At 39.3% G+C, this 12,615-nt stretch overlaps 1 protein-coding gene across 2 annotated transcripts in view; it reads right to left on the bottom strand.

Moving 5' to 3' along the window:
* ctbp2l (C-terminal binding protein 2, like) overlaps window positions 1-12,615 on the bottom strand; it is a 117,341-nt gene that overhangs the window by 65,402 nt on the left and 39,324 nt on the right. For both annotated transcript variants that reach the window (XM_081601019.1, XM_081601020.1), the window contains exon 2: window positions 4,297-4,521. In XM_081601019.1, the coding sequence (XP_081457145.1) occupies window positions 4,297-4,354 (58 nt within the window). In that variant the 5' untranslated portion in view covers window positions 4,355-4,521. The remainder of the gene's footprint in view (window positions 1-4,296; window positions 4,522-12,615) is intronic.

The raw sequence follows: 12,615 nt of genomic DNA, 5'->3' as shown, positions 1-12,615 counted from the left end.
ACTTTCAACTGCAGCTATAATTGTTAAAACTGTTTAAGAGGCACAGTCTGTTCCTTGGCATAAAGGCCAGCTAGGGAATCATTATGTAAGAAAAACGATATGGATACATATAGTTATACCAACCCCAACATAATTGTCTCACACACCAAACTTTTTCTAATTTAAACAAATGTCACGCAAACTCACTATATTCTGTTATCGTACTCATAAAATGAGTGCATTAAAAACAGCACAAAATGGCAGTTTAACTAGTACTTCTAATGTTTTGTCCCACCTGCTGTGTCTCTTTTGCATTTCAGCTTTGTGGTAGCAGCTCTAAAATGTTTCCTAAAGCTACTTTCACACAACACGTCTCGATGATCGGTTAATTATTTTTTTGTTTTTTTGCAGATCGTTCATTTAATTAAATGCGACCACAATCAGATTTCTGTGTGAACGGTTTATGACCCAAAAGCAACCCACGTGTGCAGGAGAGCGTAGACGTCGGACAGCGCCGCGATGTTTACAGAAGTAGTAACGGATGCCTTTGGATCAATTTTCTAGTTATTCAGCAATGGGAGGAGAGTGCTGTCACAAGATAATAACAAGATGAAGGAAGCTAATAAAAAAAAAAAAAAAAAAGCATAACTAAGCCCAACTTTTACAAGCTGCTTAAGCTTCGTCCTGATAAACTTCCTTATACTTGATAGTTGATAGTCGAATTGAGAGTTATATTCATAGTCCGATCACAAACTTTTGACTGCAACAGCAGAGCACCACCAGCTGCTGAGGTCTCTCTGAGCTCAGAGCAGACAAACTGCCATTCCCACAGGAATGACTAAACTGTCTCAGGTGTTTAATACATACAAATTCAGCAGCTGGACTTTAACAGCCCATCTAATCAAGAAGGATTCCCCCGATTAAATGTACACAGCTGCGCTATGAAATATTAAAGCTTCTATAACTGCCTCATAATGCTGACATCTGACTTGGAGTGGACTCTTTTTTTTTACCTGGATATGAGGCTGTTTATACAAATATGACATAAAATCAATCATATTATTAACCCGTGATAAGTGTGATTAAGTCACATGTAAATACTTCTCATTTGGAACATAAAAATTTGTGTGGAGAGTGTCTGTGAAAATTGGTTGTGAACTGTAGGCTACAGAAACTTTGACTGGACCATTCAAACACATAAACATATATGGAAGATATATATTCTTCCATATATCTATGGAAGAAAACTTGATTTGCATTCTGGTATAATAACCCTTCAATCCGTTTCTCTGTCCCCTCCAGGGCTTGCAGGAAAAGAAACTCACAGCTTTCTTTTCACTGGTCTCGATGCCTATTCAGTTAGATCAAATTTGGTTCATTTTAAGTTGCTTCAATTCAATCATATATACATTCCAACTGATCATAGTTATCAATCAATGTACTAAGTTCAGTTTAGTTCATTTGCATCAGTTTAGATGCAAATGAGCTTAAAACGTCCTCTATCAAAGGAAGCAGCAGGTTGCATCAAGTCACTGACCTGCTGCATTCGTTCTTCCAGCCTACTACATAGCACTGGATTTTATTTAGGAGTCAGAGTGAGTGGAGTAGTATATTGATTTATACGAGCGAAATCCAACAGCCAAGTATCATTTCCTTCCTCTTTGCAATTATACAGCGGTTTGTGTTGGTCTACATCACATAGACTCCCGATACGAACCAGCCCTCAGTGTGACAGCTGAATATTATTCTGCAGTGTTTGTAGGGGAATCATAATGTTTCAAGGACCAGTTTATGAGCCTTTAGAGGAAGTGTGGCTCATGCCCTTCATTTCAAGTGCACAATGCTGAGGTGCTTGCATCATGTACCAAAACAAATATGCTGGCACTGGGGGTAATGGTGCATCAAGCTTCATTTTCCAGCACCGCAGTCATGTCTGCCTCCTCCCCGCACCGGCTCCGGGAGGGCCCAGCAGCTTAACAAGCCTCTCGGGGACCCAGACGGCAGAGTGGAGATGATTTTACCTCAGGACTCCGTCTGACTGGCACGCACACACAAACACGCGTGCGTACACGCACAAGGTGGAGGCAAACAAGTGGGTTTGAAAATGTACATTTGCCAAAGCTTTAAACTTCACCCACAGGAAGGCACGTAGAATCTCTGCCGCCTGGACTGACTTTGTAACAACGTGCACAGCAGAAGGTTGAGGGAGGGGCTGCACTCCTATTCCACGTCTAGGTCCCCCACTGCTCTTCAATCCGCAACCTAAAGCCTAAATAAAAAATTGGTGCAGTTAACAGTCATAACAGAAATGAAAGTATTTCAGCCCCTCCAGTAGTTGAACCTCAGTTCAAATGTCGAGAGCTTCTCCAAAACAATAAGTCGCATAAGAGACACTCCTACGCAAACAGCCCACAGGTCAAACTGAGAGGGTCAGAGTGAGGCAGAGATCTCACTCTCATCTCTGGAGATAGCTGCAGAGGTCAACAATCACGCACTGATTTCTGCAGCACAGCAGACTTGTGCTGTGCGCCAGGAGGAAATGATTGAAATAATTAAATATTCCTCACAAATAGATGATAAAAATGTGGCAATATGACCGAGGATAGCTGAGGCAAAATGAGGATTTGTTATGCAGTCAGTTAAAATTATGTTTGGATAGCCTTGTTGAAAAGTTAGAAACAATTATGAAATGATGGGTGGATGGATGGATTGATGGATTGATCTACTTAAAACATCTAAGAGGAACATATTGTATAGTTTCTAATCAAGCAAAGCTCAGTTAGTTAAAATACCTGAGAAATTAAAGCAAAAAAAGAAAAAAAAACCTCTCAGGAAAGTTTTGTCAACTGTGAAGTTAAATTTCTAAAAGCTGAATATTCCTAGAACCATCTAAAGAAAAACTCCCCTGAATCGTCACCATATATATTCATTTGCACATTTGCAAGTTAAAATACAACCATGAGGTTACAAAGAGGAAACGTACGTGTGAGGAGCAAAGCGAAAGGAAAAAAGGAGGAGAATTTCTCCAAAGCGAGTAAAACAGGCTTACTGCTTCTGATTTTGCCAGCAGCTCAGCGAACACAGGAGGAATGGAAGGAGAAGTCTAATTAAATAGCTGCAAATTTCACATCGTTTGCATGGAAAAAGAATAATGATCGCTACCCAGTTTTTCTTTTCATTTTTTTTTAAGAATGAGCAATACTTGTACCCTCTGCTTTTGGGAAAAAAAATTAAATGATGCAATTTGGCAAAACATTTGAATGGATTTTATTTTACAAATACTAACGTTCCCATCGTTAGCTACCAATTTATAGACTAAAGAAAATTTTGTTTATTGACTTACTGAATAACAGTTTGATAATGATATTAAAATATGACAGCAATAACTTTGCACTGATAAATCATAAAGTCTTTCCAACTTAATCAGCAGAGTTCTGCAAAATCTGGTGACCTCCAGAGAGTAGCAAAGAAATAGGTCATAACTACTAGAGAAAATTTGCCACCAACAACATAATAGAAAAATCAATCTGTGCAGTCCTTGAAAGTACTTTAGCAACATACATGTGGCAACTAAAGATGTACAGTGAGCTTTTCAGCCTTAGCACAAAGTGGGTGTTAAGGAATTGTGTTAATGAATGCAAATATGTTATTTTGAGATGTTTTGAGCAAATATAAAGAATCAACACCTTTTTAATGTTTTTAATACTTTTCACGTGCATATTATGACGAATATTTTTTTTTGTCATTCCACTCTTTGTAAAATAACCTATTGAGCAATCTTACCTGGTTAATCAGTTTCCTAGCTTTACTTCAAGACAAAAGAAAAAAACATGTTGGATGGCAGAATCATTCTCACAGCAAGATGCTGTGAATGCAGTATTATTTTTAGTTTCCACACCATAACATACCATGTTCAAAGAATTAAGTTTGTGTTTCTTGCAAGTGAGTGTTAAACATAAGAGCCTTCTTTCAGCCAGCTGATTGGCAGTATGCAGCAAGTGCTGGGAAGATGGTGCTTCGATACTCTTACAGCCAAAGAGAACTTAGGTCACTTCAGCCACTTCTGTCCGTAAACCAAAGGTATGATTTGATGGAAAATTCCTACAGATTTGACTTTTTTAAAACCACTTTGATAACTAACTGGCACTTCTACTGAAAGAAACCCAATACCAATCAAGAAGTACCATTTTTGATTAAAAAATGAATAAATAAATGTTTTAATGCGCAAGAGCAATTCTTAAAACAATAGTTTGTTGAAAAATCTCCCTAAAATAATCCCGAAAAGCGTGAGGAGCGATAATGAGAAGGTCTCTTTACCTTCGCAGATCCGGTCCAGTCGCTGTCTCTTCACTTTATGTTTGTCAGTCAGGGACATGGCGTCAAACGCTGCTCGGCACGGCGTGCTGGGGGGGGGGACCTCTCCTCCGTCTCCTCCTCCTCCTCCTTCACCTTCTCCTCCTCAGCCACAAACACTGACAAGGTTCAGACTCCTAGTGCACAGTCAGCGCTGTTCCCCGGGGCATTCCGCCTCGGCACATACACCTACAAACACAAGGAGGCTTGGGTAAACACAGACACGCGGTGTAATAAAAAAAAGAAGCATATTATTGTCGTAAAAGCACAGCAAAATGCTGACTTGGAAGGCACTAAAGAGACCTCGACAACAAAGTCGCTCTGCCTCTTGCTCAGAAGGAGCTCCAGGCAGCAGATGCTGAAAAATCCCTTAATCACACACGTACATTCTCACACACGGTGGTGACAAAGTGCTTTGTTTGCTCTAGAAAGCGACAAAACTTTGATGCTCTAAGCGCTCCAAATTTCCTCGATTTGGCAAACACATCTGCAGCATCATCTGACTCACCATGTTTTTCATCGCTTGCAGCAACATCTCAAGTACATTTTTTGAAGAAAAAAAAACAAAAAAAACATTGTAGTTTTTACTAAAAGCTCATTCATGTGACATATTGAGTTAATTCAATGTGAAGGAGGTGGGCAAGACTTAAGCTTGACAAAATAAGGCTGTCCCATAGCATGACATGCAATTGCACATTCAGCCCAATAGAGGGTACTTAAAATCACTCAGAGGGAATAGCATAGTATGTATTGATTTCTAAAAAGGTATCTCCATAAAGAAGGATATCATTGAAAAGCTAGCTTATTTCAGTAATTCTATGCAAGTTACACTTGTGCATTATATAGTCAACATAGATTAGACACAGAGAGATGTATTTCGTTTCTTTTATTTTACATGAGTTTGGATCAGTAACAAACCATCAAATTCGATGACTATTTGATAATATATCAGAGTGAAAGGTGTGGAATTTATTGTGTTTTTTTTCCCATCACATAAAATCCCAAAATATATTAATGTTTTTGTTTGGAATGTGAGAATAATTGATAAACTACACAGAGTATAAATAGTTTTTTTTTTTAATAACTGCTTTTTCTTGAAAAATAGTCATAAAGGAAAAAAAAAGAAAAAAAAGAGTGATTTTGTCAAGAGGAAGTTGGCTCATAAGGTTACTTTCAAGTCCGCCAAACAATGCGAGACGGTGGCCTCATCAAGTTAACGGCTGCAGCTCGACCTCACCGCGCTATTTGATTCATTTCAGCCGTCTTTCAGTCCCTCCTCCTTGCTTTTCAACTGTCCGTCTTTCTGCAGAGCTGCTCCCTCTGAGGTCTCTCACAGAGAGTCATCAATCACCGGGCTGTCTTCCAGATACATGGGCGTGCGTATGTGTGAGACATGAAAACGAGTCGGAGTGGGTGGAAGGTGGAAAAAGTGCTCATGTGCACAGAGGCCCACTTCTCATGGACTTCCTCTCTTCTGTACTCCATTTACTTTTTGCAAGCAATGAGCAGAATGGTCCTGAGACTCAAACGCCTCATCCCATCAGCGTTCAACAATTCACACTTCAAGTAAATCTAGTCAAAGTGTGAAAGAAGAATAACAGCAGAAGTCTATAGTGCAGCCACACACGTTTCGAAGGGTATTCAAAGTTGCATGCTAAATCCAAACACAAAGGTCATACACATGAATCCTAATATTTAAGAGGCATTAGGAGTCAGATGATCGATAAAGCTCTCGGCCCGCGTGGCCCCTGGCTCCCTGAAAGAGAAACGTTTGTCCACAGGATGGCAACGCAATAAATGTGGAAATCCATATTTGTTATGATTGAGTCTGTGAAGCATAATCATACTTCGCAGTGAAGCCGTTCACGGTAGACAAACTCTTCCCAATATCGGCAAATGCACAGCAACCTCAGCAGAGGCACCTGAGAGGCACCTCTGCGTTCAGAGGTGCTGAACGCAGCCCGACAGAGAAAACAGAACCATCAGAATTTCGCAATGCAAAGAAATTGGACCAACATTAATCATTTAGCATCTTATTCCACCGTTTATGTGGAATAAGAATACAGAGTTCTTTCAACTCTGTATTCTCCAGAGTTGAAAGAAGCGTTTACTTTCAAGCCAAACATCTAGTCTTCTTCCTTGAGAAAAAATGTGTCATGGTGTGACTAAACCAAACCTAAACTTTTTTTTTTTGACATGTGAAAGGTAACACGTTGACAAAACAACACAAAACATCAGCAGAAGAACACGAAGCCCACAGTAAAGCAGGGTGGTGGCAGCATCATAATCTGGGGATACTTCTACACAAGCGGAACTGAGATTTTTGTCACCATGATGACCTAATTGTTGCTAAGCGAACCAACAGCATTGGTTACAGAAGACTTTCTAAATTATCGAAGAGCACAGTTAAAACTATTAGGAACATAAGGTGACAAGTGGAAAGAACCATATTACACTATAAACTTGACCATGATGCAATGATCCCTGCTAGACTGCAGATTAGTGAAGAAAATTATGAGTTGTCCATTTTTACACCTAAGCACAATTGTGGGGAGTTTCAGAAAAACCCAAATTTGCCAGATACAATTACTCACAGAAAACAATTAATCCACTGAAACACCATGGTCTGTATGAGTGTCCACACTCATTTTGGCCGCTTGTATCCAGGATCTCATTTTTCAGGTCACGATCCATATCTCGCCACCACAGGTGAGGGTCTGAACATAGGCGGACCAGTAAATCAAGAGCTTTGCTTTTTGGCTCAGCTATTTCTTCACAGACTGGAATAACACCTGCATTACTGCAGAAGCCCCAATGTGTCCCAGTGATGTTTTTTCTGTCCCCAATCAACAGACTGAGTTGTGTGATGCCAGTAACTCCACCCTAATCGTAGCATTGTCTAAAGGATCTACAGCTGAAGTGGCCCAAGGAATGGTGTGGTACAGGTTGGTTTTATGGGCCTTTTTTTAATGATGGAAATAGAAATAAATAAATAAAAAGAGTACCGACTCATGCTGTACCGCTAAGAGTAACCGAGGCATTAGATACTTAAACTCCTCTGCTGGAAGCAGAGAGAGACCCTGAATCTGAAGACAGTTTTTCTCAGAGAATGGGCCAAAATCACAACTGAGCATCACATGCAACAGGTTTAGTCATATAGGACGCATAATGAAGCTATACGCAAATGCTATATGCAAGTTTTATAAAAAGCTTTTTCCCTATCAGTTTTAGTAAGCCTAACGTAATCACATCTATGGTTTTATTTCCTTGCATGTTTGGGCTAAATTGGGTTGTTACAGACATTAGGGGAGAATTTCAGGTTAATTGAAACTGAAAGCAAAAACCAAAAGTATTCCTAAACCACCAAAATAGGCTCACACCTCAAAAGACTTGACCTTGCTAATTTAGGAAAAAAAGAAATTTTGAACTTCAGTGATCCTGGATACCATTTTCTTGTAATGCAATTAAATTTAATGAGACTATTGCTGTAGCAATCCATCATTCTGATAAATTTATCAACGAATAATTTACTTCGTGGGAAATTAGAAAAAAAAATAAAATAAATTGGTTTTGTGCAAAGAAAAATACAAGAAAAAAATAAAGGTTTTCTCTGTACAGCAGGGAATTTTTCCTAATCCACTTCATTATAAGACAGAACGGGAATGTTTTGCATCAAGCAGGCTTCCGTAGTTATCGTGTGGTTAGGTCCACGTCGATCTAGATTAAAATCAGAACGGCGGAAATATCCTCTTTTGTTTCAAAAACAGAAATGTGTTGGTGATAAAAGCCAAAGTGGATGCTGTGGATAGGTTTGGGAGGCTGAATAATTAAAAAGGTCATGCTACCTGCCTGCTGCGTGTCGTTTCACACATGCAGACAAACCCACACACACACACACACACACACACACACACACACACACACACACACACACACACACACACACACCCACACACACACCCACACACACACACACACACGCACAGTTCCTCTAAGAGAGGAGCAATGCTCACTGGGGCAAGGACTGAGAAGAGACATCATCTTGGAGAGTAATCATTTCCCCCTCAAACACACAGTGTAGTTTGTGAACTAATTGGGTGAATCCATAATTAATTTGCTGACATTAAGCCTTGGGGTTTGCTCCGGTAAGACTTGGCTTTCCAAGGACGCGGAGAACAACCAGTGAAGCCCTGAAGCTCAGAGCTGAAAGGAAATCTCTTGTTCTGAGGCTTCACAGAGAATACGTTTGACATTTCTACATCTAACAGCTACACATTTCCACACTTGTCAGTTATTTCCCCCCCCGATACTGTAGGGAATCCTTTATTGGAGATTTTCACAAGGAAACATTTGAGTGACGGATAAATCCAGAAAATCAATGTGTTTTCAATACGTATCAAAACATGACAAGTGATACTTCTCGCCGGGACTTTTCTCCTATTCTCAGGGGAGAGAAGTATCACATCCAGAAAGACATTGAAGACGAAGCTTTACTGCACTGATAAGACTTTTAGACATAAACCTAAAATACGAGAAGCCCTAGCACCCGAACCACAAGAAAAGCCACAGGGGACAGTCGTTTTCAAATTTTCAGAAAATTAGAACATTTACAGATTCTAGCCATGTTCACGTCAATATTTATTTAGTGGTCGGAATGGAAAGCTTTTAACAACCGTTGTGGTTTCTTTCAATACAACATCATAAGCTGAATCGCTGTGCAAATCTTTAAAGATTAAAATGATGAAAAACCTATGGCTGCTCTTCATTTTATTCTGCTGCATCAAATCATCTTTTACATCCAATCAACTCTCGAGGGACAAACAAAAGAACGGCAAAACCACAGGGAAACCATAGAGATTTTAGTTCAATCTTAAAAAAAAAACAAAAAAACTATAAGATTGACTGAATATGAACAAATCTTTTGAGATGAACCTTTTGTAGATAAATTACATTGATGGGAGGTTTTAGAGTACATACAACCGAGTCTCAATGCCTCACATTTGGTATTTTATGTGACGTGGAAGAAAAACAATATATATGACAGCAAACTCATCATCAGTAGAGGTTGAGAGGATAACATAGCTCAGTGCTGCAGAAGAAAAATGTCCCTACACTAAGTTGAAATAATTTCTCATAAGAAAAAAATGGCTTGAACTTAATGGAATGCTTAGTTTGAGATTATCATACGATTTTTTGTCTTTAAAACATCTTCTAAGTTTTCTTTTGTTAATCTTGAGATTTTTACATTTCAGCACGTAAAAGCATTTTAAGCACTAATTCAGTAATTCTGCTTCAAATACAGAACTTTACTTTTACTAGATTGCTAATAAATCATTTACATGTCAATATTACACAAATTGGAGGTTGTTTTTTTTAAAAAGTGAACTGTAAAACTGCGATGTTAATGCAGTGTGCTCAAAAATTTGGGTGCGTATAACTTTTATAGCTGGTGTGCCTTACTTTTTTTCTTAGGCACATGCAGAGGGAAAAGTTAGTCTAAAGCCCGGTGGCCAGTGAGTTTAGGTGGACAGCCATGTCTTGGTACATTTGAATTTCAGCTTTTTTGAATGAAAAGTTCAACTGGTGTGAATACTTTAAAAGCCATGGTTCTCATTTTACCGGCTAAACTAAAATAATAAAACGCAGTTAAAAAAAACCCTTTGATTACATCTTTATATAGCGTTCTGAATACAACTTAATTTCTCTCCCAGCCTGTGCTACAGCCTCTCAGAGTTTAGATAACATATCTGCATGCGAGTTCTTTGCAGATTCCTGCCAAAACTTGCTCACAAATCGAGCTGGATCACTTTCTGCAGTTATTTCTCCTGACTTAATTTCCCACTGGAGCTTGACAAGAAAATTGTGAGAAGAGGCAACTGTTAACGTTATCTGACAGTGTGAAGCAGGGATACGCTGAGCAATCTCCAGCCCTCTTACCGCTGATTCCAATCAAACGCCGGTGCTCAGCGAGCCTCTTTAGGGATTCAGACATGAGAACCTCCTCAAAGAGAAAGCTGAACTTTTCACTGGGACTCAACACTTTCACCCTCGTGGGGGGGACTCTTCACTGAGAGGAGAAAACACCTCTATTCCCTCAATTTCCTACAGAAATAACAAACATGTCTCGATGACAACACTGTTTACAGGACTCGCGTTGAAAACCATGATTACTCCCTTGTTATTTTCTTCAGAACAGTGTCTGTTTTCTTTCCACTAGAGACCAATTTGAACAATAGAGCCTATTTTTCCGTTTTAGATGCTGGAGTTCCTCCAGTGGTAAATCTGTCAGTGCTCGGCCAAAACAAAGACAGAGAAAACAGGAAAGTGCGGACACCCTGTAGCAACAAACGGACTCTACTATTAATATCGGCTTTCGTGCCTCGATCCTCAGCACCTCGGGCACAGAAGAGAGTGATTTCCCTGAACTGAACACGGCACGTGACGGCGTAGGCAGTTCGACACAATTATATTTAGCCCCGGCAACTGCACAACTGTGGCACTAGGGGTGTCAGTGATGAAGATTTTGTGTAAAGTAGCCCAGATTGTGCCACAGTGACTCACAGAGCTCAAAGAGAGAGTTCTGTTCAATCCGGCTTCTAATAATTGGAAAGACCGTGACGAAGCAACAAACCCAGACATGACCGCACACCTAAACTGAGAAGACGGATATTTATCAAAGATGCAACCAAGAGGACCGTGTTAACTCTGGAGGAGCTGCAGAGACCCGCAGCTTAGATGTGAGTCTTTGTAAACAAATATACAATAGTCCAGTAGGCTCAGTTTGAATAGAGACCAAAATTTCAACATTTGTTACATTTTCAGACGGTGCAGTGTCAAATGAATCAAACTCTTTGAAAACTGTTCACTCTCTAGCCCAGTGTTTTTCAACCTTTTTTGAGCCAAGGTACATTGTTATAATTGAAAAAATCACGAGGTACACCACCAACCAAAAATGTAAACAAAGATACTCTTTAGCCGCCTATATTACACATTTAGTCATTCTTATCAAAGTGTCTTGAATAGGAATCAAATAAACACAAAAAATTATTTTTATCATATTTTACATTTCTTATTTCAAATTTAACTTAACATGTCCACTTCAAAAATACATCTGAACAGTGCCACAACACTGTCGTGTGTGACGTGCAGATAATCAATTCGTTTTCAAAAAATCTTTTAAGACCAATTACCGTATTTTCTGGACTATGAGCGCACCATACTATAAACCGTACATTCAAATTTTTTTTAACCCCCTTCTCCCAGTGGCGGAGCTAGACTTTTAAAGTTGGGGGGGCTAAGGGGGGGCCAGGACTACCTCTGGGGGGGCAAAATTTAAAATGTGTGTGTGCACATCTATATATATATATATATGGTTATTTTAAAAAATAACCAAACTGAATATTTTGTTATTTTTTAAGCCCCTCTGTCATTTGACATGTTATAATTAACACCTTTGACTGGCGCACTTTACGCAAAGAGTTCATCGCAGAGGCAACTAAAACCAATCAAATAATTTTGAAGCAAGCGCAGTGCGCTGGGCAATAAATGCGCATAAATGCTCCACCATTAAACTCCAATTAATCACACATGAGATGACAAACGGCAAATATACAATATATAGTTATACTGCTTACGTTAATGGTGTTTTAAAAACAAAACCAGTGAAACCTTAACTGAGTTAATATGTCAGATTCCCTCCTCACCCTCGTCTTGATAAGATTGGCCGCTATAACAGACCAGGGGCTTTGGAGCGCCTAGCGCAGCTGATCCGCTTCTGCTGGGTTTTTCTCCGGCCGATGGGATCAGGAAACGATCAGAGTTCTGTCGTCTTCTAATCACGTCATTTCGTGAAATGTTACCTGATTTCAAAAATGTTCTCGCAGAGAAATAATAAATGTTTCGTTTGATGACTACAAATTGGAAATAAAATGCTTTTTTTCTTTGACGGACAACGAAAAAACTCCAGCGCAACCTCTGCTCCAAACTACGAACATTGTCGGCCCCTCTTCGGTTTTTTCTCTTTTTTGCGGAGGATCAATAAATAACTTATTGGTGTTTTACCATCACCACCAGGTATGAAGTGCCTTTGAGTTGCACCACAGCGCAGCAACTGAAACACCCAGGAGAACAAATTCAGCTTGTTTTTATGAGTATAAAGGAGGCTGGTATCGCGCCTGATCTAAATCTATTTATTTATGACTTCACATGACCTTATATAAAGTTTTATACATTTTCTTTTCATATATTTATTATTGTTTTTCTTCTTTAGATATTAGGTTGACT

Source organism: Poecilia reticulata, chromosome 19 (genome assembly GCF_904066995.2).
Source record: "Poecilia reticulata chromosome 19, P_reticulata-male-v2, whole genome shotgun sequence".
NCBI classification, from domain to species: domain Eukaryota; kingdom Metazoa; phylum Chordata; class Actinopteri; order Cyprinodontiformes; family Poeciliidae; genus Poecilia; species Poecilia reticulata.
The sequence above is the reverse complement of the archived record's forward strand: the minus strand, read 5'-3'. Positions and strand labels throughout refer to the sequence as shown.